General features: G+C 54.2%; 9 protein-coding genes across 9 annotated transcripts; 5 read left to right on the forward strand and 4 right to left on the reverse strand.

Annotated features, from left to right (window-relative positions):
• Window positions 1-222: 222 nt before the first annotated feature.
• PUNSTDRAFT_134951 (uncharacterized protein) lies at window positions 223-1,950 on the reverse strand (the record flags this gene model as incomplete). Its single annotated transcript, XM_007384468.1, has 1 exon — window positions 223-1,950. The coding sequence occupies one exon, from the start codon at window positions 1,948-1,950 to the stop codon at window positions 223-225; it is 1,728 nt and encodes a 575-aa protein (XP_007384530.1).
• Window positions 1,951-3,186: 1,236 nt separating this feature from the next.
• On the forward strand, window positions 3,187-4,794 carry PUNSTDRAFT_114040 (glycoside hydrolase; the record flags this gene model as incomplete). Its single annotated transcript, XM_007384469.1, has 2 exons — window positions 3,187-3,229; window positions 3,293-4,794. 2 exons carry the CDS (start codon window positions 3,187-3,189, stop codon window positions 4,792-4,794), a joined length of 1,545 nt encoding a protein of 514 aa, XP_007384531.1.
• Window positions 4,795-4,929: 135 nt separating this feature from the next.
• Window positions 4,930-6,969, reverse strand: PUNSTDRAFT_114041 (protein prenylyltransferase; the record flags this gene model as incomplete). The annotated part of the gene is made up of 7 exons (XM_007384470.1): window positions 4,930-4,972; window positions 5,032-5,075; window positions 5,136-5,415; window positions 5,467-5,895; window positions 5,949-6,063; window positions 6,120-6,215; window positions 6,945-6,969. The coding sequence occupies 7 exons, from the start codon at window positions 6,967-6,969 to the stop codon at window positions 4,930-4,932; spliced, it is 1,032 nt and encodes a 343-aa protein (XP_007384532.1).
• A 431-nt stretch (window positions 6,970-7,400) lies between these two features.
• On the forward strand, window positions 7,401-8,318 carry PUNSTDRAFT_134954 (uncharacterized protein; the record flags this gene model as incomplete). Its single annotated transcript, XM_007384471.1, has 5 exons — window positions 7,401-7,476; window positions 7,537-7,739; window positions 7,802-8,045; window positions 8,120-8,223; window positions 8,283-8,318. 5 exons carry the CDS (start codon window positions 7,401-7,403, stop codon window positions 8,316-8,318), a joined length of 663 nt encoding a protein of 220 aa, XP_007384533.1.
• A 1,279-nt stretch (window positions 8,319-9,597) lies between these two features.
• PUNSTDRAFT_45047 (uncharacterized protein) lies at window positions 9,598-10,647 on the forward strand (the record flags this gene model as incomplete). Its single annotated transcript, XM_007384472.1, has 5 exons — window positions 9,598-9,826; window positions 9,894-10,102; window positions 10,156-10,384; window positions 10,446-10,549; window positions 10,612-10,647. The coding sequence occupies 5 exons, from the start codon at window positions 9,598-9,600 to the stop codon at window positions 10,645-10,647; spliced, it is 807 nt and encodes a 268-aa protein (XP_007384534.1).
• Window positions 10,648-11,220: 573 nt separating this feature from the next.
• Window positions 11,221-12,345, reverse strand: PUNSTDRAFT_134956 (uncharacterized protein; the record flags this gene model as incomplete). The annotated part of the gene is made up of 5 exons (XM_007384473.1): window positions 11,221-11,244; window positions 11,319-11,422; window positions 11,517-11,769; window positions 11,836-12,053; window positions 12,126-12,345. The coding sequence occupies 5 exons, from the start codon at window positions 12,343-12,345 to the stop codon at window positions 11,221-11,223; spliced, it is 819 nt and encodes a 272-aa protein (XP_007384535.1).
• Window positions 12,346-13,224: 879 nt separating this feature from the next.
• Window positions 13,225-14,791, reverse strand: PUNSTDRAFT_134957 (uncharacterized protein; the record flags this gene model as incomplete). The annotated part of the gene is made up of 4 exons (XM_007384474.1): window positions 13,225-13,408; window positions 13,465-13,541; window positions 13,593-14,147; window positions 14,399-14,791. The coding sequence occupies 4 exons, from the start codon at window positions 14,789-14,791 to the stop codon at window positions 13,225-13,227; spliced, it is 1,209 nt and encodes a 402-aa protein (XP_007384536.1).
• A 3,511-nt stretch (window positions 14,792-18,302) lies between these two features.
• On the forward strand, window positions 18,303-20,618 carry PUNSTDRAFT_103446 (uncharacterized protein; the record flags this gene model as incomplete). Its single annotated transcript, XM_007384475.1, has 8 exons — window positions 18,303-18,359; window positions 18,416-18,496; window positions 18,550-18,625; window positions 18,678-18,789; window positions 18,840-19,014; window positions 19,068-20,155; window positions 20,223-20,286; window positions 20,340-20,618. 8 exons carry the CDS (start codon window positions 18,303-18,305, stop codon window positions 20,469-20,471), a joined length of 1,785 nt encoding a protein of 594 aa, XP_007384537.1. The 3' UTR covers window positions 20,472-20,618.
• A 234-nt stretch (window positions 20,619-20,852) lies between these two features.
• Window positions 20,853-22,051, forward strand: PUNSTDRAFT_52938 (uncharacterized protein; the record flags this gene model as incomplete). Its single annotated transcript, XM_007384476.1, has 2 exons — window positions 20,853-21,051; window positions 21,111-22,051. Coding segments are annotated over exons 1-2 (955 nt in total), but the record flags the coding sequence as incomplete, so codon positions are not given.
• Between the last annotated feature and the right edge of the window lie 37 nt (window positions 22,052-22,088).

Genomic DNA, 22,088 nt, shown 5'->3' on the forward strand with positions numbered 1-22,088 from the left:
TCGGTTAAGGACCTTCAAGTGAAGGGAGGGGGAGGTTACTTTTCGGATTCAGACGACGACGAGTATATGTGAAAGTACCCGCGTGCATATAGCTCATCGAGGAAAACGATAGGAATTTGCACGTATTACTGGCCCAAGATGTATGAGAAACAAGATGTACATTGGCGATGATGCGACGGATCTGCGGAAGTAATCAGAAACGGTAATTGAACAAACAGATCTTCACATATATTCGTCTTCCGGGTCACAGACATACTCTCCCCCATGTGCGACATGCAAGCAGGGTACAATCTTCTCTAGCGCAGCCAGTGCTTCCTGCGAGATACCGGCACACCTCTGGATGCTGAGAAATCTGAACGTCGGCTCGCTATCCTCTCCCTTCGCGCGACGACGCCTCTCTACCTCGTCGTGGCAGATGTCGAGCCACGACCCATCAACACTTTGATGAGACGAATTCCAAACGTCGCATATGGTCAACGCACTTAGGCTCGGAAGAACCCAGTTCAACCGATCGAGTTCGGGCATGGATGATTCCGGGGCCCGGAAAGCTTGTAGCAATGAAATAGCTGCCCCGCGACAATGGACTGATATATTCCTTATAGATGTCCAGCGGCGAAGAACATCTCTGAAGCTTGAGTGTGGATGCGACCAAGGGCGAACCCCCCATAACGTCAACTTCGTGATCCTTCCACTTGGTAGAACCGGCCCCAGATGACAGACCGTGTTCCATACGTCGTACTCCGTTTGGTCTTGCATCTCAATATAGAATGGATCGCGGATTTTGGTAACAAGAGCGTCGTGGCGGCAGCGGATTACGAGCTGGTACGAGTTCGCCCAGTCTATCTCCATTTCCAGTTCCCCCGGCAGATCGCAGCCATTTTCCGCAAGCTGCCACAGCTCGGCGGCAAGCTCGGGACATCTTGGGCACCGACTAGACGTGCAGCTCAGGGCGAGCCGTGTCAAGGGTTGTGCAAGCGTCAGGTTCCTAAAAATGTTGGTGCATCCGCAGCAACTATCCCGTATTTCGAGTTCGCGGAGGCACCACATATTCGGCTGCCTCCGTGATATCACTCCACCCATTTCGTGTTCCAGGCAGTGTGCGAGCTGCAAGACCTGTAAGGACGGTATGTGTTCCAAAGCGATCAGGATCTCGTGAAGAGTGGGCTTCGGGATCCGATGCACCGTATGGATGTGCTCGATGGACAGATGGGATAGCGCGGAAGAGCGTATGAGCTTAGATTTCCATACCGTGGGCGACGCGAGGCAGCGCAGTTTCAAGTTGCTAAGGGCTGGAGCGTGAATGTTCGATAGGCGCGTTTCAATTCTGACGAGTTCGTCGCGACTATGGAGTGCCAGCCCCCCTGCTGTATCTACGACCAGCCGTTGTAGGAGGGGGGCATATCCTTGGAACATGTCCAGGATGACATCCATGCTGATGTGGGAGTGTCCCATGAGGTAGATACCGAGCTCGACGATCCGAGCACGATCTTTGGCGATAATCGCGGACAGCGTTCTGAGTGACTCGTCCCCAAAGAGGTCGAACCCGTAGTGAAAGATACGTAGGGGTTCTTCTGGAAAGATTTCTGAGATGTGAAATGCGAGCGTCGGGAATGCCCAGACTTCCAAACTGGTCCAGAGGGTGGAGGTGTTCAAGGCCACTTGCCGCCAGATGCCGCAAACCTGCGCCAGCGCGGACGGCCAGTGAAACTGGGGACGGTGATCGGCTCCTTGCCACGAAACAATGGAGGACGATGTGGGAGAGTCGTGGGACAGGATGAAGATGGCCTGAAGCAGCTCAAATGGGAGACGGCTGACTGGCCTTGATGCGTTGTGTTCAATACGAACAGAGAACATATCTTGGCGACTCTGATGAAGGGGCGTCAGAAGCTCGTGTAAGTGTTTCATGCAATCGGATGTTCGCTTCTTGACAGGTGATAGGTCCGCGCCCATGACCAGAGGGCACGAGCATGATCTGCAGTGGTCAGGAGATGCAACGACATCCACCAGGGCGATAAACTCGCTGCCGACTTGCTCTATCTGAGCCTGAAGGCCTTCAACATAGCAAGCACGCTCTTCTGTGAGTGCCGCGAGAAAGGTGTCGAAATCCCCTGGAGGGCAAGAACAAGAAAAGCAATGAGGATGGCTGTGGACGATTGAGTGTTTATCCTTGAGCGCTGCACCTGAGTGAACATACAACTTACATTGTAAACATATCCCAATCCTCACTGTGCATCGTTGGCAAGCAAAAGACGCCAAATGTCGTAGGTCAACGCGATGAAGAAAGGACCAGCGCCCATCGTCGTCGGGCGCATCAGCGAGTCCCATCGTCGAGAGCGTTTCCCACGTCCTTGATCGAGGTTATCAAAACAAGTACAAACTCGGACTTAACCTCTTCCATCATCCCATGCTGCATGCAGTCCGAAGCGTCGAAGATGCGCACTGAGTCAAGAAGCCACACCATACGCTCGCATGACCTCGGTCTTATCAGGGAGTCTCAACTGTTCAGCTACGCGAACATCCCTTATCGCAAGCATGATCTAGGATAATGGGTCATTGCCATGGATTCAACTTGCTATCCGACTCTGATACTCGATACTCCTCAGATTTACGCAGGACGAGAAAAACCGCCAACTCGGTGCACTGGTGCGAGAGAATATGGAAAGAAGATACCTCTTCATCTCTCTGGTCCTTCAGGTTCTTGGTTCAGTAGTGGCCCAGATACCGTCCGTGATGAACTATACGAAAGACTCGCCATCTGCGTTCTTCCGGATCACACCCCATACAAGAGTAGTTGTGGATGGGAAACGGTCTAATTCGGGAACTCCAACTCTGGAGGACTTCGCTCGGACGTTCCTAAACGATTTGGCGGACGTTGTCGGTTTTCGCTTGCCATACGCTGTCCTCGATCGAGACGCGGCCAACTCAAGCCAGCCATCCATTCTTCTTACCATCGATACTAGCATCAACCTCACCTACAATAACGGCCGTTCCAGCTCCGAAGGGTACCAACTCAACGTGAACTCGAATGAAGTCATTATATGCGGCTCCGGAGCAATCGGCACTTGGTGGGGCTCTAGAACCTTCCTTCAAATGATATCTGTGAAGACCCTTGAAGGCGGCCAACTCTCCCATCTTGTTTCCGTTGGGAGCGGCCTCGACGTCCCCGGCTGGGAGGTGCGGGGCTTCATGCTCGACGCTGGCCGTCACTGGTTTGAAACCTCCTTCCTGAGTAAGCCTTTCCATCAGCAATGAGCACATCGTTGAGTCTAACCCTTCCCTCACACTGTCCCAGCCGACCTTTGCATCTACGCCTCATTCTTCAAGATCAACGAGTTCCACATCCACGCCTCTGACAACCTCTGGAACCCGGCGTTTCTGTACAGCCCCGGGGACGCTTGGAAGGAGGTGTACGCCGGATTCCGCTTCCAACCCGAAAATGGATCACCAGTCTCTGGGATCGTACCGAGCTCGAAACGCAACGAAACCTGGACGCGCGAAGAGTTTACGGCAGTGCAAACCACCTGTGCTGAACATGGCGTCACTATCATTCCCGAGATCGATACCCCGGGGCACTCGCTGGTCATCACGCAGTGGAAGCCGGACCTGATGATTCAGGGTACCCCGGACAATTTGAATCTCTCCTACCCTGATACGATTCCGACCATCAAATCCCTCTGGGATGAGTTTCTGCCCTGGTTCTCTGCCAGCGAAGTCTCGATCGGCGCCGACGAGTACGACGCGTCCCTCGCTGACGACTACATCAACTTCGTCGACGACATGTCCTCCTACATCCATGCACAGAGCGGCAAGCGCATTCGCGTCTGGGGCACGAACGAGCCCAGCAAGATCGGTCTGTCGGTCTCCACGAACATCACGATCCAGCACTGGGATTTCCCGGGTGACGACATCCCGGTCGCGCTCATGGACCGAGGGTACGACGTGATCAACTCCGAGCAGACGTTCCTCTACCTCGATGGGAAGACGTCGGACGGCGGCCAGTTCCCGCAGGAGCTGAACCAGACGTTGATGTGGACGGGTGCGCCTGGCGGTGGCGGCTGGGCGCCGAACGTGTTCTCCGCCACGAACGCAGGCAACAATACCACGCCGGGCAACCCACGTCTTCGGGGCGCGATCATGGCGCTCTGGAACGACTGGGGCAACAACGCGACGACGCAGCTGGAGATATACTACCAACTCGCTAGGAGCTTGGCCGTTTTTGGGGAGAAGACGTGGGCAGGTTCAGGCATTCGAAGCACGGAGCTGACTCAGGACGAGTTCGACAGCATCTATCCGATCCTCAATTCAGTGGCCCCCGGGCAGAACCTGAACCGCGTCGTGGTCCCGAAGCACGGCAACGTCGTCTATTCGTATAATCTATACCAACCACACGAATCCCTCTCCGAGCTGCCTCTGAACACGTCGGTGGCGTCCGTGGGGCCGCCGTACAACCTCACCTTCCGCGTGAAGCCCACGTCACAGGACGGCATCCTGTTCTCTGGAATAGACTCACTCCTCCGAGTTGGCAACCTCACGTTCGAGGCGCTCGGGCAACGTTACAGCCTCCGCTATACGCTGCCTCTCCACAAGTGGACAACCGTGACGATACGTGCTACGAGGGAGTACACCTACGCGGTGATCGACGGAAACGAGGATGGAAAGCTGTGGTGGACGACGCTGATGGACATATGGGGGGAGTACTTGGCAGTGGGGAACATGTCGTTTGCTGCTCCTGCGCAGATCATCGGGCCTAGTTTCCAAGGAACAATCGATCTTGTGGACTTGACGCTGGGATGATACATAGAATACATGCCACGGAGGCTTCCTGTTGGTCTTCCTCGGGCAACTGAGCGTCATACAATTGTGGTACTACACAGCCTATACAAGCGCCCGGCGTGCCAGATCCTTCTGTTGGTCTTGCTAATGTTCTGTCTACGCCGCGGCCAATACCTCCTTGATCCGATACTCCCAGTATCTGTGAAGGCATGCAGATCAGCAAGTTTGTGGTATAGAACATATCGTGAAAGGACTGACTTCTTGCGAATCGTGTCGTATTCGTCGCCCAAGGATTTGTAATGCTGTATTTACGATCAGTCAGGGTGGTTCAAAACGGAAAACAACGAAACAGTTTATCTCACAGCAGCAGCACGCTTCACGTTGTCCTCCCCACCCTCTTGTTCCAGCGTATCGGCCAAAAACTCGATGGCAGCCGGGCAAGGTAGTTGCGCCCCAGCCTGCGGTCTGGGATCATCCAGATCAATAACTTCGTCGTAGTCGGCTGAAGAACGTGCGACGGTGTACGGCTCGACGAAGATCCGCACGCAATCATATGAGGTGTTCGTGTGGTCGAGGACGCCGCGAAGGTAGTTCCATGCGGACGCGTTGTTCGGGGCGAGTCCGATCGCGTCTTTGACGTATCTGATTTCCAGAGTCAAGATAAGTTACGTGATGAAGTTGAGGTACACGCACCGGAGTTCGCGCTGTAGAACTGCCTCTCTGTCTTCGTCGCCCGTTCGCGCGCCAGACTGAAACACGAGGAAGAACCGATGGTGCCAGGCGGAGTTGTTCCGGATATCGTCCCTCAACATTCCTTCCACCCATTCCATCTCCCCCGCCCATAACGCGTCCTCGTTGAAGTGTGCGAGGAGCCACTGGCGATACGACCACGTGTGATAGTTCTTCGCATCATCGTCGAGGCAGCGCGCGATGAACCCAAGCTCCGACTTAGCGTTATCGACTGATGACGTCGGGGAGGACGAGCGAAGTGCGGTGAGGAGAAGTCGACGATGGTGCCAAACTTGATACGTCTTCGGGAATCGGAGCGCGATCTCGTCCATGAGCTTCAGCTCATCGTCGAGAGGTGATTTGAGCGAGATCAGCGTCTTGTACCGGTACTGCCTGGCATATCAATTGAGTTGATCTGAGACAAAATTAGCTGCAGGAATGCGCACCATGCCGAGTAGTGTGCGGGATTGAGGTTGATGATGTGCTCCGTCAGTTCGAGCACACGAGGGCTCATCTGGCCAGCTCGTACGATTCCGCGAAAGTAGTCCGTCGCGTCTCTGTCTAGTCCGCGTATCAGCATCTGCTTCGGCAGCTCCTCCCTTCAGATTGGCACGTACATTCATCGGCGTAGAAGATCGGCGCAAGGGGTGTTACATCTTCATACTGCGCAATGGGTGTCACGTCGGACCACTCCTCTCTTTCGGAGTACAGCTCTCTCGACATATTGTCCAGAGAAATAGTCGTTCGAGATCAACAGATCCAGGCCTGAATCCGGATCGAGGTGAAGAGGAAGCTGGAGCCTGCGGTGAGACAGGACAATAGCCTCTGAACAGGCCTACGGCTGTACCGGCGCTCGTTCGGCATGTTCGGCTGTCTTCAAGCTTTAGGTGGGCCCGAGCCAGCATCCTACCTCCTACCGTGCGTCACGAGCCAATCCCGATACTCCGTTTCATGGCCTTTCAACTGCGCATGATACAAGGCGATCGTTTTGAGATCGTATACACCGCCTCGTCTTCAATCTATCTCGCATATCTACATGCAATCGCACACATAGGCTAACTGTTCATCGCTGGAGAAGAATCGGACGTCACTTCGCCTCCTTCGATATCCATCTGCATCGACCAACTCGGGCCGTAAATGCACTGCCCCATGTGGCCTGGCGCGAATCTCGTCCAATTGTGCACTCATCAATCACGTCCCCGCACCTTTGCTACAGAGGACTGTTATAGACGAACAGGCCGCTATCGAGCTTCCCAGACAAGGGCAGTTGCCCAATGAGCCTCGCCGAAGTACCCGGCACTGGGCAGATATAGTTACTCGCGCCAAGGAAGGGAGACGACTTGAGCGGCGAAGGGTGTCTCGCTCATCTTCTTATCGCAAATCCGCGCACAAGCCAACCACACGAATCGGCTTCTTGAGCTCAGATTAAAGGTGCCTTGAGCTGGATTGACTGGTATCGAGGATCATATATAATAATTGACTCCGCGAGCGTCGTTCTTGTCTCCAGCAGAACCTTCATTGCAGAGCGGGCGCACACCTCTGGGCTATGCCTCCATTCATTACGCAAACACATCCAGAACTTCAATCCGATTTCCTCGATCATTATGCTGTCAGAAGTCTCCACGCATATACAATTCATCGCGATTCTGACAGGACGAGCTACGCGACTGCACCAATGTATCAGGAAACAAAGCGCGCCTAGCGGCACGCAGACATCGATTTCGGGCCACGTAATGCCTGATATGGTTCGATTTCTGTCAAGAAGGTAAGGATCAATCGTGCTCCCAGCTCCAATCGCTTTTGACGTCCGGGATGGGAAGAGACGCGTACTAATACTAGACGGAACAGCGCAACATGGATGTCCCGCATCTCTCCACCCTCGGATGTACCAGGTAGTCATGAAGTTCGCCACGGTCCTCCTCGCGCTCGCGCTCAGCTTTGGCCATGCCGCTGCCGTCGACGCGGGCGAACTGCGTACGTACCATTGCTCCATCCCCCCTCCCTGCTTCTGACTCAGTACTTTGTCTCGTGCAGCCACCAAGCGCCAAGCTTCGCCTTCCACCTACTTCACCGCCATCCGCGCGCTCAACCTCGACCTCAACAACGCCCTGCTTGGCTACGTTGGTGCGGTGCTCAACCAGTACGGCCAGTACGGGATCACATGGGAGGCCATCGACGCGCTGCATGTTACTCTCCCGTCTAATGCCACGTCCGTGCCGTTCGACATTGCTATGACGGTGCGTGGTTACCACTACCCTCAACTTCCTCCTCAATCTCAAAATACGGTGCGTTTGCTTAGGGCGCCTTCCCGACCCTCGGCGGCGCCGTCGGTCAATCCTCCGCCTCCAACGACCTCAACACCGGCTCCTACAACTATGCTTACTTGGCCGGAATTGGCGCCGTTCCCGCAGGGTCCGCTGTTGTCGATCAGCGCAGCTCTATCAACGCCACGGAAGGGCTCCTATCCTCAATCGAGAGCGCGTTGTGGACCGTCGACGCCAGCACCGGCAATCTCACCGCGCATTGGGTCAATAGCAACGGCGGTGCGTCCTTCTGTGCCTTCGCACAACTTCCAGCATTGTCGTTCTTTCGGCTGATGTAAACGCACCTCTCAAAGCGACACCCGTGACGCAGATCGTCTACTATCGCCGCGACAACGTCCTCTGCTTCACTGGAGATCCCGCAACCTTTGGAAGCGTATTTGGAGACTCTCCGCGTGTTGTAAGTGCACCGCATACTACAACTGTGCCATTATCACTCAACTTGTTGTCACGCATCAGCTGTTACAAGCTGTCCAGATCCCGACTGTCGTCTGAGTATCGTCGGGAGATTGGACTGGTAGTAGACATGTAATTCCCTCGCTCCTAAACGCCATTCTTTTGCATGCCACCCAGATCGTCTATCGTACATGTAGTAGGCAATCTTCGAGATAATACCCTTGGACGTAGTGTGGCTGTACGGGCGTTGATTGCACGCAACAATCGCACCGGATCCGGAGCAGCCTCAGTCTGGTTGGCTCTGACTACGACACGGTCCACTGCGCAATCTGCTTCAGTCGCTTATACGTAGCGCTGTTGCGAACAAGTCGAACTGAGCCGAACTTCTAGTCGGGAAAAAGAACATCAATTCAATTCAGTGGCACTGTAGGCACGCGCCGACGAACGGGTCGAATTGAGGAAAAACCGGGAATGGTATGCTCGACATCTTTCGATATCTGCATACATCCTTATTCAGTACCATATCAGCTTACTTCGGTGATGGATCGTCGTAGGACTGTACTGGTTCGATCTGTACTACGGGAAGCTCGACGACGAATTTTCATCTCGTTTCACGATGGCGACTGCGGATGCTGCTCTCCCAAACGATGTACCGTCTTGAATCACGGCCGAAAAATATGCTTTGCGATACTCATCTCCAAGCGGTATTCATAAAGCTGCTGTAATCCTGGATAGGAGGAATATCGGTACCAAACTTGCCTCCTGTGCGTCTTCGAGCTCCTCGGTACGCCTCGTTGTACTTCACGATGACAGCATTGATTGATCAGCGGTACAAGCCTACGGTTACTCTACTCATTCAGTTGCGCTCTATTCCCGGAACCTGAAATAACACTGGTCTCCCCAACGAAGATGCACGAGAGCAGAATGTCCTCGTTGCGAGCAAGAAGACGATCGGACATGGTCACACGTCAATGCCCGTGTGTTTCCTGCTCTTGCCGATTCACGTCTGGAGATTGCGCATCTAAAGCCGGAGGCGCGCTGGCGGCGGGTAGCGGGCGCCCACCTCTAGGTTGCGGTGCTGTTATTGCGAACGTTCGTTTCAAGGAGAGGCCTGAATTGCATACGCACGTACGCAATCATCTGGTCTAGAATGCGAAGCGAAGATGCGAGCATGTATGGCACCAAAGGAAACCTGTTCGCAGTTTTCCGAAGACGCAATCCCCCATTCTCTGGCGATGCACTATCCAGACGGAGACGAGTCCGTCAGTGCAAGGACGGCCATCCCCGTTCTTCGCCAGTGGAGGAAAAGTACTAATACCGGACCGTTCATGAGGCTCAGAGACGTCGTGCCCCAACGAAACGCACACACTCGGTCGCAATGAAGTTCGCCCCGGTCCTCCTCGCACTCGCGCTCGGCCTTGGCCTCGCCAACGCCGCAGACACGGACACCGTCGCGTCTTCCTCCAAGCCCGAGTTCAATCCGCCGCGCGCGCTCCTCCACCCAGACCCTGCCCTCGCGGCTCGTGCCTCCCTCCCGAACACCAACGCGGAGCGTCTCGCGCGGGGCCTGCCGCTCAAGAAGCCCCGCCGGGCGTCGCCCACCCTCCGTAAGTCTTTTCTTGTCGCCTCTTCGCGTCGCGAAGTCAAAGCCTGACCTGCCGTTTGCTTTCGCAGAGGCAAAACGCCAGGCGCCCTCCGGCTCGCCGTTGACGTACAAGAGCGCGATCCGCGTCATCGACACTGGCAACGGCAATGTCGCGCTCGGCTACATTGGGTCGACGACCAATGTGTTCGGGGAGTACGGTATCACCCCCGACGCCGCCAACGCCCTCGCCGTCACGCCCCCAGTCGGCAGCTCGGGGCCGTCCGCCATCGCGATCCCCGTACGTCCTTTAACGTTCCCTCGCCTGTGTGCAGTTCGCTTACCTCCGCGCAGGGCTCCTTCCCCTTCCTCGGCGGTGTTCTCGGCTACGGCTCCACCTCGCCCGACTTCGCACTCGGTTCGTACAACTACGCCTACCTCGGCGGCGTGCACGCCGGGTCCAGCAACCAAACGAACTCGGTCAGCGCGGCGACCGGGTACCCGACCTTAGGCCAGAGCGCGATCTGGACGTACGACACCGGCAGCGGCCTGCTCGCGGCGCACTGGACCAATACTGACGGCAGTGCGTGACATGACGCTACCCGCTTTCCCGCCGCCCCTCTGACACCCATCTTTCGTCGCAGGCACGCCCGCGACGCAGATCGTCTACTACATGCCCGACAATGTTATTGCCCTGACGGGCGATTCGAGCGCCTTCGGCGATATCTTCGGCGACTCTTCTCGCATCGTGAGTCCCTTCCCCATCCTCGTCCGGCATGCATCGCCTAACGCATCTTTTCGGTTGCACAGACCCTCCAAGTCGTTCAGATCCCTACGAGCCTTTAGATCTCCGCCATCAACGTCCGGACGCAACTCGACGGGCCGATGGTTGGACACAAAAGGACGTTTTTCACATTCATTCTTCATACTTCCCATCTCAGCGCAGAAAGCGGCAGAATCTCACGCCTCCCGTTCCCTGCGCCCGTTCCACCCTTCCTTCTCCTTCCTATTGATCGCGCACTCCTTAGAACGTCTCACGGCTTGGTTCGCGCATGCATGTATCGTCCCTGCGTTCTTTGCGTAACGAGCGCAGCATGCTACTATATCTGGCTGTGATAGAACGTGTTGCATGGATTATGCAAAACGTTGTCCTGATCGTAATTCCCGAGAGATGGACAGAGCGGGGAGATGTCAATGGGTGGTCGAAGCATGATCTGGCACTGCATGCAAGCCCATGTACCATGGGCTCAACTTTCAGCCTTGATCTCGGCTTGTGCACAGCGAAATCACTCCTAGAAAGTGATGATCTCTTTCGTGACACTCGCAACAGCGGTTGCAGAAAGAGAGCAGCGTGTTCGACTGATCGTGAGCGTGAGCGAACAGCAATCCGGGTAACAATTGACACTCTAGAGGTCATCGTCAACTCTCGACGAGCTGCAGTGCCTATGGCAGAACAGAATGGCGTCAGTCGAGTTCGGGCAAGAAAGTCACAGGAAATCAGGAAAAGGTAAACTCACCACGCGGGGCGACGTGCCGATGGCGTCTACGAAAGCGGCTACGTCTCCCGTGAACGCAATCGCGTTATCTTCCGCCTCGTACACAATCTCCGTTGCGGGTGCACCTGTGGGTGTGGTGACGTCAGCTCACCGTCCGCAATCCGAAACGGAAGGGAATGAAGGAACGGAGTGAAGAAAGACGAAGGAGCGGGTACGCACTTCCGTCTGTATTCGTCCATTGGGCAGAGAACAGACACGTATCGAGGTCGTACGTCCAGATGGCGCTTTCTGAATACCTGAGGTAACCGGTCCTGACCGTGAACGAGCTTAGCTCAGCGACCGCCGGCGTGCTGGAAGATGTGTCGTCGACGACGCCGTTCAGGTATGCGTAATTGTACGAGCCGACCGCAAGATCGTCGTCCGTGCTGCTGTAACCGACCGTCGCACCTAGATACGGGTACGTGCCCTGTGACTGCGAGAAAAACACAGAATGAGATCGGTTGTGGGTCAAGATGGAGGGAGACGGAGGAGGACGTACGGGGGTAGAGATTTCGAAGGGCTGAGTGGGGTCTGCGGTGGTGAATGAGACTAAAAGCGCGTCCTCGACGTCGGCCACGATACCGTACTCTCCCCATTCGTTCAACGTGCCGCCGACGTAGCCGAGTACGGAACCCGCGTCGTCGAGGTTCAGAACGCGAAGGGCGCCCGAGTATGTCACCGGTATGCTCGACGGCGTGGCTCGCTTCGGGACTGGCCCTAGAAATGCCAACAAAATGACAAAAAGGCCAGCATGTTAGGAGCAGCGAGATGAAGGCAGGGAAAACCAACCATTAGATGACGACGTGCGCCAGCGAGGTTTCTTGAGAGGGAGTCCGAGGCGGAGACGCTCGGCGTTGTTGCAAGGAAGCGGATCTGGTAGCTGCAGGGGGGACTTCGGTAGCTCCGGCGCGAGTCCACGGCGGGCGGAGTCAGACGAACGCGTCGGCGCGAGAGCACGCGCGAATGCGGGTACAAACAGCATGACTGAAAGAGCGGCGAGAAGATGCATGGTGCGACTGCGGGATGCATGTAGGAAATCTGGCGGGTAATCTTAGATTATGATAGAAGTTGCGTGAATGGACGTGTTTGAGGGACAGCTAAGATCGACCCATGGTGGTGAAACCGTCGGTCGGTCGATGAAGCAGATGGTAAGGGTGTTTCTTCATGAAGTGAGTTCATGGCGCGGTATGTTTCACCGGGCACATATGGAGGGCTTGTATGGTCATGCTGGCGCCGGACGGTGAAGTGAAGGTCGAAAGCTTCCGCCCGGCACAGTAGGTGGGACCATACAGCGGGACATTATGTGTGAAAACGGTGGCCAACGTGAATGTCTTTGACGATCCCCTAACGACAAAACAAGCGTTGCTATTTCACAGCGTTATCGGTGGTTCGGTCGATCCCGCGAATTAGCCCGAACACTGTCTCTGACCCACTAGCCAGCACGCAAGGTCTCACCATCTTGTCCGTGTAGAGAGATTGCAACATGTTTGCTTACCGAAGTGCATAAACCTCGAAGCTCGGTATTCGTACATGTACAGTCAAATGCCGCGCCAGTCCGGATCAAGATGAATTAGACGCAGTTCGCGACGATCTCGACGGAAATGCCGGATAAGTCGGTTTAACAAGACGGCGCACTCTACCCCGACGTTAAACATTATATCGATCCGCTGTTGGCCAGAAGTAGCCGCGAAGCCAGAAAGCTTGGATTACACAATGATCCTAACTTGCCCCGTTCGCCATCGTTGCACCTACCGGGTTCATATACAGTAACATTTCACCTGTATCAGGCCAGGTGCGCCACCTTCCGACCCTCCTTACAAGACTACGAATGCACCGGAGACCATGTTTGTTCTCCGATCTCTACCGTGTCATCATCCTCCATGATAGCTCAGATTCCGAGATGAATATAAGGCGCCCATCGACTCGGCTCAGGGTGCACGAGTCTGAGCTTCAGGACTGCCTCGTCAAGGGCATATGCGATGTCGTCGGGATTGAGGTACTCCGCATCGCGGCTAAAGAGGTCCTCGTACACGGATTTGGCGATGAGCGGCCCATCCACGTCCTCCATTGACCTAGGTCAGAGGCATGTGAGCGAGATGCAAGACAGAGCACTATCCTTGATGCTGACCAGAGCGTAGCGATCACAGTCTTGAATCCGGCAAACAGCAAAGTTGCGGCAAGGTGGACGACTTGGTCCGGCTGATCCTGTGATGTGCTCGTTATATGGTGCTTATTAGACTCGGATCGTGAACTTACCTTGTCTCCTTTCGCGGTTTCGCAGGCGCTCAGAAACGCCATGAACGCACACGAAAGAGGTGTTTGCATCAACCTTTCTATTGTGAGCGTCTCGTCTTGCATCACGAATCCGCTTTTCAGAGCATTCTCCGGATCCTGGTAGGCATGGCACGCAAGGTGCAAGATTGTCGCCTTAGGTAAGTTCTTCAGTAGCCTTTCAGCAGTGATCCCGTTTTCATGTTTCCCGAGAGTGCAATTAGCAGGGATGACGGGTATCTCCATGCCTGCGGGTAGGATTTCGCTGACAATAGAGACTTCCTCGCGACTAAAGAGGAGGTCATGCCACTGCGATGTGTTTGGCTGGGGAACCGCAGCCAGTAAAGCAAGTATATCGCTCTTCTTCGGTGGCTCACAAGCTTCTCTGGCACTGATCAGATATCCCAGGGTTGGCGTATATGAGGATACGATGTAATTCGTGGCCCAATCGCCGTCGGCACCTGCAGCATGGATCGGAAGATGCACGAAGTTTCCGGTGGGACACCACCATACACGAGGGCGGCCTCGACCGGTAGCAGGCTATTCAAGGAAGAGGTCAGTAACGAGATTAGAAGCGGGAAAATAGAGCGTGCCTTCAGTTGCAACGAGTTGAAAACTGGGAGAACCACATCGAACCACAAGCGACGTAGAATCTCCTCAGATCTGGTATGCTTCAACTTGTGGGGGCTTGCTACTTTCAACATCTTGAGGCGATACCTTAGTGCTGTTCTAGTCTGTGTCATTTCTGAATTCCATGTAGCACTCGATTCCACAAGCCACGCCTGCGTAACCTGCTTGAGAGGTATGCCCATAACATCGCCAGAGGAGTTGATGACTACCGCATGACAGCCTAGCGCGCTGGAAACAAGTACAACGACCGGTCCTTCCTTCGCCGCTGTAGCCAGTTTCGCATATTCATCGGGAAGAAGAAAGCGTTCCATTCCGGGATATCTGCGTATCGTCTCCAGGAGTGCGTTGAACTGTTCGCTTTGCTTCCTCCTCCGCGTGACCTCCGATTCCACCGCTCGTGGGTCCTTTGCCGCAGGATCGGTGCGTTCTAGCTGTCTGGCGAGAAGCAGCAGCTGACTGCGATTCTTCTCCGGTACGGCATCGAATGGCGAGCGGAGGCGTAAGGTATGAGTCCAAAATATCGCGCGCCCTTGCTCGAGGATTTCAAGGGCCATTTCGGGCATCGATATATTCAGGGCATGGGATGCACCTGTGACTGCTACGCTCTGCCCAATTCCGAGGGACACGAGCCTGGATCGCAGATGAAGTCCCAAGAACGCCACACGGGGAAGCAGCCTAACCACACTGCCGTATATGTGCAGAAGCTGCAACTGAGTATCCTGATCAGCCGCAAAGATATCCTTATGATGAGCTTGAATTAGGTTAAGAATCTCTGTTGCACCTTGAATGCGCGATCGTATATCCCTGTGGTTATCCGACAAGGCATCATGGAGGTATGACAGGGTCATGGAGAAGCTTCGGTACGTAGTACCATGTTCGACGTACACCTTGGCGGCGGTGATGAGAGACTTATAACGGCCTCGCCGTCCTGAAGGCGCAGCATCCAGCATGATTTGCGTGTACCTCAGTGCGTGAGTCGCATCATCTGGGTCCCGGGTATGGAAGAATCTGCTTCGGTGGCTGTCAACGATTATGCGCAGACATTCCGATCCAGATCCCCTTTGCGACACCGTGCATATTATTGGCGTGAGTGTCTCGATAGCTTTATTGATATCTGAGATGTCGTTGGTTCCATTTCCGCGCAGAAGCAGGGCTTGAGCCATACATTGCACTGCGTCGGTTGCCGTTAAGTGATTGGAGTCGGGAAGGACAATGTCCAGGACACTCTGCGCAAGAGTCACGGCTTGGTCTAGATCCGACGTCTCCTGAGTTCTCTCGTATCTTGTGCATAGATACGAAGCTTTAGCTAGTGCGACTTGAGGATAACTTGCATAGGTTGGCGATATAAGAGTCATGGCGCGATCAATGCAATCGATGGTTTCGTTCAAGTCTTCGATATTGCCCACCTCGGAAAAACTGAACATGAGATTTTCCGCCAAGTTCAGTGCGATATTTTCACCAATGCGATAGTTTTGCGGTACAAGAGATGCCTGACGAGAGACATAGATCGCTTCGTCAAGAAAATCTAGATCGCCATTCCAGGCATACTGTTGGCGCAGTGTCGTAGAGAGACTGCTTAGAGCCGACCAGTATCCGATGGATGTGCGCGGTGAAAATCTCAAAACCTCCCTGCGTAGCTTGATCGGCTCTTGAAAATCATTTCCATCCGTAGGATACAGCTCTTGACGCAGAGAAAGCAAGTCTGCTAGCGAGTCTGAAAATAATATGGAGGAATATGTCGGAACACTGTAAGGAGAGTGAACTTCCAAAGCACGCCGTCCCATTCCAATAGCTTGATCGAGATCCTCTCTGGAGCTGTGATAATTCAATCTCTTCCTGAGCAAGAATAGCATATCATGGACGATCTTTGGCATGTCAACGTGTTTTTCCGGGCAGTGATTTAGGGCTTCCGTTTTGATACCAAGAGCTTTCTCGAGAACATTTGGATCGTGTACAGTCTGGAACTTTCGGACCAGGTAAATGCCTAGGTATCGAAGATGCCTATGTTTTGTGTGAGACTGGGAGGGCAGAAGCTCCGTGAGTGCGTGAGTTTGCTGGAGGATAGCGTCGTCAAGAAGTGCCGCAGATCCTGTGATCTCAAATAAACGAAGCAGAACCCATCCGAGGCCACGAAGCGCAGTTGCCTTCAAAGGATGAGAATTGGGGCATATTGGAATGATTCCACGATAAAACGACTCTGCCATTGTCACTTCTTCGTGTTCGGAGGTATAATCCGCATGAGACATCAATATGCTGGCAGACAATATCGCCACTGTGGGGCATACAAGTCTCTTGCCGCTGCAAAGTACACAAGCGTCTTGAGCGTACTTCACTGCATAATTGAGATCATCGATATGGTTCCTATAGAGATAGCGTTCCTGATATATCTGTGCCAAGTGAACGAGAATATGAATTCTTCTTGCATCTACACCGAAGCATGATGGAAGCTGTTTGATGGGAGGGTAGACAAGAGGAGACAAGTGGTGAAGGTGATCATCTTCTGCAAGAAGAGCCGTGTAAGTCTGGATGGATTGATCGGCGGCATCGAGGTCGCTTTTCTGACAGAATTCCTCGTGCAGATGTAAGGCCTTTGCGAAGTCGCCTGTGGGTTCCGGCGGTGGAACTAATATTCATGAGTGTACAGAGAGATCATCCGAAGAAATGCAATAACAGATATACCTGCAACGCATTCGCAGATGCGTGGGGAGCATCTGGCAGATAACAATTCGCTTTGTATGCAGACAAACTTCCTGAATTCCGGCATCTGAACTACGGATGCTATATCCAATGAACGGTTAGGTGAGCATATAGAAATGCGCGGAGATAGAGGACATACAATCAGAAAGATCATTTTTAACGGAGCCAATGTATTCCCTGTTGGACTCGGACATCCTGAAGACAACGGGGGCAGCAACAGGTATCATCTGATGTCTCGCGACGACATATATATGCAGTTCTGGTAATAACAGCGTACGACTGCGGAGAAGATGTTGGTCCTCTTGCGCATTCGCACGAGATCAGCTATGCAGCAACGTTACATCAATAGAGCCCACATCTAAGTATATCGATTGAATCATGTATTTCTGCACGTCAGTCATAGGGCCGGCGGCAACCACGGCTGCTCCTGGCTACGTCTGAACTACGTCAAGTGCAGCACAGGAGGACTATGAATTGCGCAGGCAATGCGGGTAGTCTTGGTAACGCAACTCCAATTTCATTCTGTACAGCCTTGGGGAAGCATTATTCGGATACTGCAATGTCTGCGAGCTATTCATTTGACACCTCGTCTACGCTGTGCGAGTGATAGAGCCTTAAAGAGGATCTTCCATCTCACGAGGCCGCGTTATGACTCACGATTCACCTCCATGGGCGCACATAAACCGCAACTGGGTCGTGCGTAACTCTGTATACGTACGAGCTTCATCATGATCAAGTTGAGCCTCAAGTCACGAATTATTCCGAAGGCGGGAAGGTGGTCACTTCGAATCCGGCTGTCCATCAAGGTTTCAGAACCCTGTTCAAGAGATGTAGATCATGTATTTCTGCACGTCAGTCATAGGGCCGCCGGCAAGCTGCTCCTGGTCACTTCGGATCCGGCTGTCCATCAAGGTTTCAGGACCCTGTTCAAGAGATGTAGATGCGGATGAGACGGATATCTTATAGGACCCTAATCACTATTTCTGATAAACCGATCTCGCCAAGTGTTGCGAGGCTAAGTTTGGGATGTTATAGTTAGAGCTCGGCGGATCGATGAAGGTCACGCACTACCTGCAATTCCAGATGCGGTGAGCAATTGTGGTATCTACACGATGCATTGCAGTGGATGGATTGGCGGGGAAATTGCCTTTCGGTAAGTGAGGCTCGAGAGGGAGGTATCGGTGCAGAATCCGTCCATGCTCACGGTCAAATATTACCAAAGGCGGAAATGTTTGGGACAAAATTCCAGCCCATGACGCATGGTCTTGACGCCCCAATCCAACGTGCGCTTCACGACTTCCGTCTTCTCCTTTATCCTCGGTGCCTGGCTCCCCGCAACTTCGTTGCTCACTGTTGACGGCCTTCACTATGGCGAAGTCGCCTTTAGATACTCCTATTGGGCCCCTTCTACTCGTCGTATTCGAGGTTCGTTGACGACTCCGCGTTCACTGGGCTTTATCGGATTGACCGCCAAGCCATAGTCTATCCTCGAAGTTTTCCTACTGTGCCTTGCGGGATACATACTAGCACGGAAAGGGATACTTGACAAGAAGACGCAAAAGGTGAGATTTCCTCTCGCTTCCCCTCTGCTATGTCGTGCTGATGTCGAACGCAGCAATTTAATAGGGTGAACGTGTCTATCTTCACCCCTTCGCTGCTCTTCTCGAAAGTCGCATTCTTCCTTACCCCTGGTGAGCATGACAAGCTCTGTCTTATACTAAACGCTAATATCGCGCTACGAAGCAAAAATGAAGGAGCTATGGATCGTGCCGTTCTTCTTCTTCATCACGACTGGCGTATCCATGGTAGTCGCATACGTATTGAGCAAATTGTTTAGGCTGAAGCGCTCGCAAAGGTGCGTTGCTGAGTCTTCTTGCGCTGAGGTTGGTCTGATCGTCCATATAGGAGCTTCGCCATGGCAGCGTCCATGTTCATGAACTCAAATTCCCTCCCTATCGCACTGATGCAATCCCTTATCACCACCGTCAAGAGCCTCAAATGGGGCGATGATGATAACAAGAGCGCGATGATCGGTCGTGCCCTCACCTACTTGGTGCTTCACAGTACGCTTGGCATGGTGGTACGTCCGTCGTTAACTCATCGAAATTTCCTCCTCACAATCCATTGCATCAGCTACGCTGGAGCTATGGTGTTCGCCTCCTCGCTCAAGCAGATCCCGAGACGAATCCTCAAGTCGCCGGCCCAGGCCCTGATCAGACGAGCCCACTCCTCGAGCGCGAAGAACTTGCCTTCCCACCTGCGCCCGCTGAGGAACAGCTGCACCATCATCGCCATCTATACACCGACTCTGAATCGACCCAGACGGCCTCGGGTTCTTCCACCCCTTATCGAGACCCGCACGCGGAAGATCAACTGCGCCGCGCTGCTGAAGAGGCCGGCCTGCCTCGCTCGTGGGGCACCCCTGGCATCAAACCGCCGGCGATCCTTGTGCGCGCTCCGACAGGCGAGGGCCTCCTCCGTCCAGGCATGGACAGGAAAGGCACGGGCGTGTTCTACTCCTTCCCGAACTCGCCTTCGCACATGGCTCGCGAGTTCGCCGAGTCGGATGACACCCTGCCGCCGTTCGTGCTGGATTCGGACGAAGATCACGACGACGAATTTCCTGCACCTGGCGTGGGTCGACGGGAGATCACGGCGCCGGCGACGTCCCGGATGCATTCGTTCAGACGCAGGGCGTGGCGAAGGGTGAAGGGATTCTGGACGGCGTTCAACGATTTCATGACGGTCCCGCTTTGGGCCGCGCTGCTGTCGCTCATCGTGGCGCTCATACAGCCTCTCCAGCACGCGCTCGACGATCATTTCCCACCCGTCAAGAATGCGCTTAGCGCCGCGGGCAACTGCTCGATTCCGGTCACGCTCATTGTGCTCGGCGCGTACTTCTACAATCCGCCTGAGCCCGGCGCGGCCGAGCAGCCGCCGGTCGTGGATGCGCGCAAAACGAAGCGTAGCTCGATGGCGAGCATCGCGAGCGTGGTGGGGAGTGTGAAGGGCATGTTGAAGATGGGGAGCTTGAGAGGCAAGGAGAGAAGGGACGGCAGTCCGCAAAGCTTATTGGCGGGGGCGAAGAAGGGGGAGAAGGTGCCAGGGGAGACGAAGACGGTGTTCGTGGCAGTGGTGAGCCGGATGGTCGTCACTCCGTTGCTTCTGTTGCCCGGCATGGCGTTGTCGGCCAAGTTCGATTGGCATCAGGTCCTCGAGGAGTGAGTCGATTAGTCCAACTCTCGGGACGCTGCAACGGGAAGCTGATCGACATCTAAAATTTTGCAGTCCTGTGTTCGTTGTGTCGAATGTTCTCCTCATCGCATCGCCACCCGCGTTGACGCTGGCCCAGGTGAGTCCATCTTGCGGTTGCCTCCCATCGCTGTTCGCTGAGAACGTGAATAGATCACTCAAGCTGCCTCCGGCGACTCGTTCGAGCGCCTCATCAGCCGCACGGTGTTCTGGTCGTACTGCGTCGTCACTCCTCCCGCGACCATCATCTTCGTCGTCATCGGCCTGCTCCTCTCGAAATTATGATTTCCAGCTTTTCCTATACACGGACTCTCCTCTAGACCCACAGTGCCTCCTCCCTCTCTTGTCCTGGTCTGCAATACCCTAATGGTGTTTTCTGTCACATAACGCGCCAGTGTGTATACTCACTCCTCATGCATATGCTAGACTCTGTAGTTGTAGTAACACGCTCTAAATTCGTAGATATTGAGACGGTGTATAAGTAGTGGAAGGCGATTTGGTCGTGGCCGATATCGCCGGAACGCCAGGGGATTCCATCGCGAAACACGTGCCCCATTGATTTCGCGACCGGACCCCTGGGCGGGAGCATCTGGCAACCGCCCGACGACGTTGACGTTGATCCTTGTCAATGTGACTGAGCATATCTTTTCTCCTCCTTGTGCGTTGAAATCATATTCTGCATCATAAAACGACTATGGTGAAATCACTCGAAGAATATCCGGACGAGCTCCTGGACCGCATAATCGCCCTCGCGATGGCGTACGATACGGTGCCGGGCGATCCATTCGTCTTCACAACATCGTCCGCGAAAGTCGCCACCGACGAAACAAGGCGGAATATCCGGTTGGTTAATCACAGGTGGAACGTACGTAGCAGGCTCAGCGCTGGAGTTCGCCTCGTTGATAGCTGACGATGTTGTCTTAGGCAATCGCGAAACCATACATGTATCGTGACATCCATTTCGGATGGAGGCCGAGGGTGGATGAATATGAGACTCAGAATAGCGATCTCAAGCGGTTTCGCCGTTTGTGCGAGTTCGTGTCATCCAATGGTCCAGACAGGCTCACCAAAACTCACACACTGGCCGTATTCTGTCCCGCGGAACACCCGCGAACCACAGCAGAAATGGGAGCCCTCCTGTGCCATTTACTCTCGCATGTGACCTTGCATCACTTCGCGGGGACCTTCGACCACTCTATCCCCTGGTTCCCTTACCTTCGCCGCTCGAGCGCACACACCCTGACGCATCTCGATCTGGAGATACACCCCTTCATCATCAGATCATCCTGGGTCGACCACCTGAACAGCATGGTCAACCTCAAATTTCTCAGGCTGTCCGAGCAACGCCGCAGCTGGGTCTCCTTTCACCAGGACCTGGACGAGATGTTCAGCTCTGACGACCTGCCGAACCTATCGCTTCCCCGCTTGACGTCGTTACAACTATTCGCGCATTACCCGCGGGCGGATATGATGGGTCTCGAGGGAGATCGCATCCCATTTCTGCTTGCGAAGACGGCAGAGCTACCCGCCCTGACCGATCTGCGCTTACAAGGAGATTTCTTAGACCTCGGCGAAGAGTCCGTCATACCTTTCGTGGCTGCATTCGGTTCCCAACTCCGTACTCTATACGTTCAGCTACCTCGTGGGGGTCAGCTTCGTTATATCGACCTTGCAGGGGCACTGCCGCAGCTTACGCACCTCAGTTTGATACATACCGTTCCAGAGGCGAGGTCATCGTTCCAAGCTACGCATCACATAACATTCTATGCCATTCCTGTCGTTCATCCGACACTCCAGACACTCACTGTCAGCGGCCTCGGACTTGGACAGCCCCTCCTCCGCCTAGTTGACCCTGCCTCCCTCCCCAAACTTGGATATATCAAACTCGATGGTGTATCATGG

This window comes from Punctularia strigosozonata (genome assembly GCF_000264995.1).
Source record: "Punctularia strigosozonata HHB-11173 SS5 unplaced genomic scaffold PUNSTscaffold_7, whole genome shotgun sequence".
Classification (NCBI taxonomy): Eukaryota; Fungi; Basidiomycota; class Agaricomycetes; order Corticiales; family Punctulariaceae; genus Punctularia; species Punctularia strigosozonata.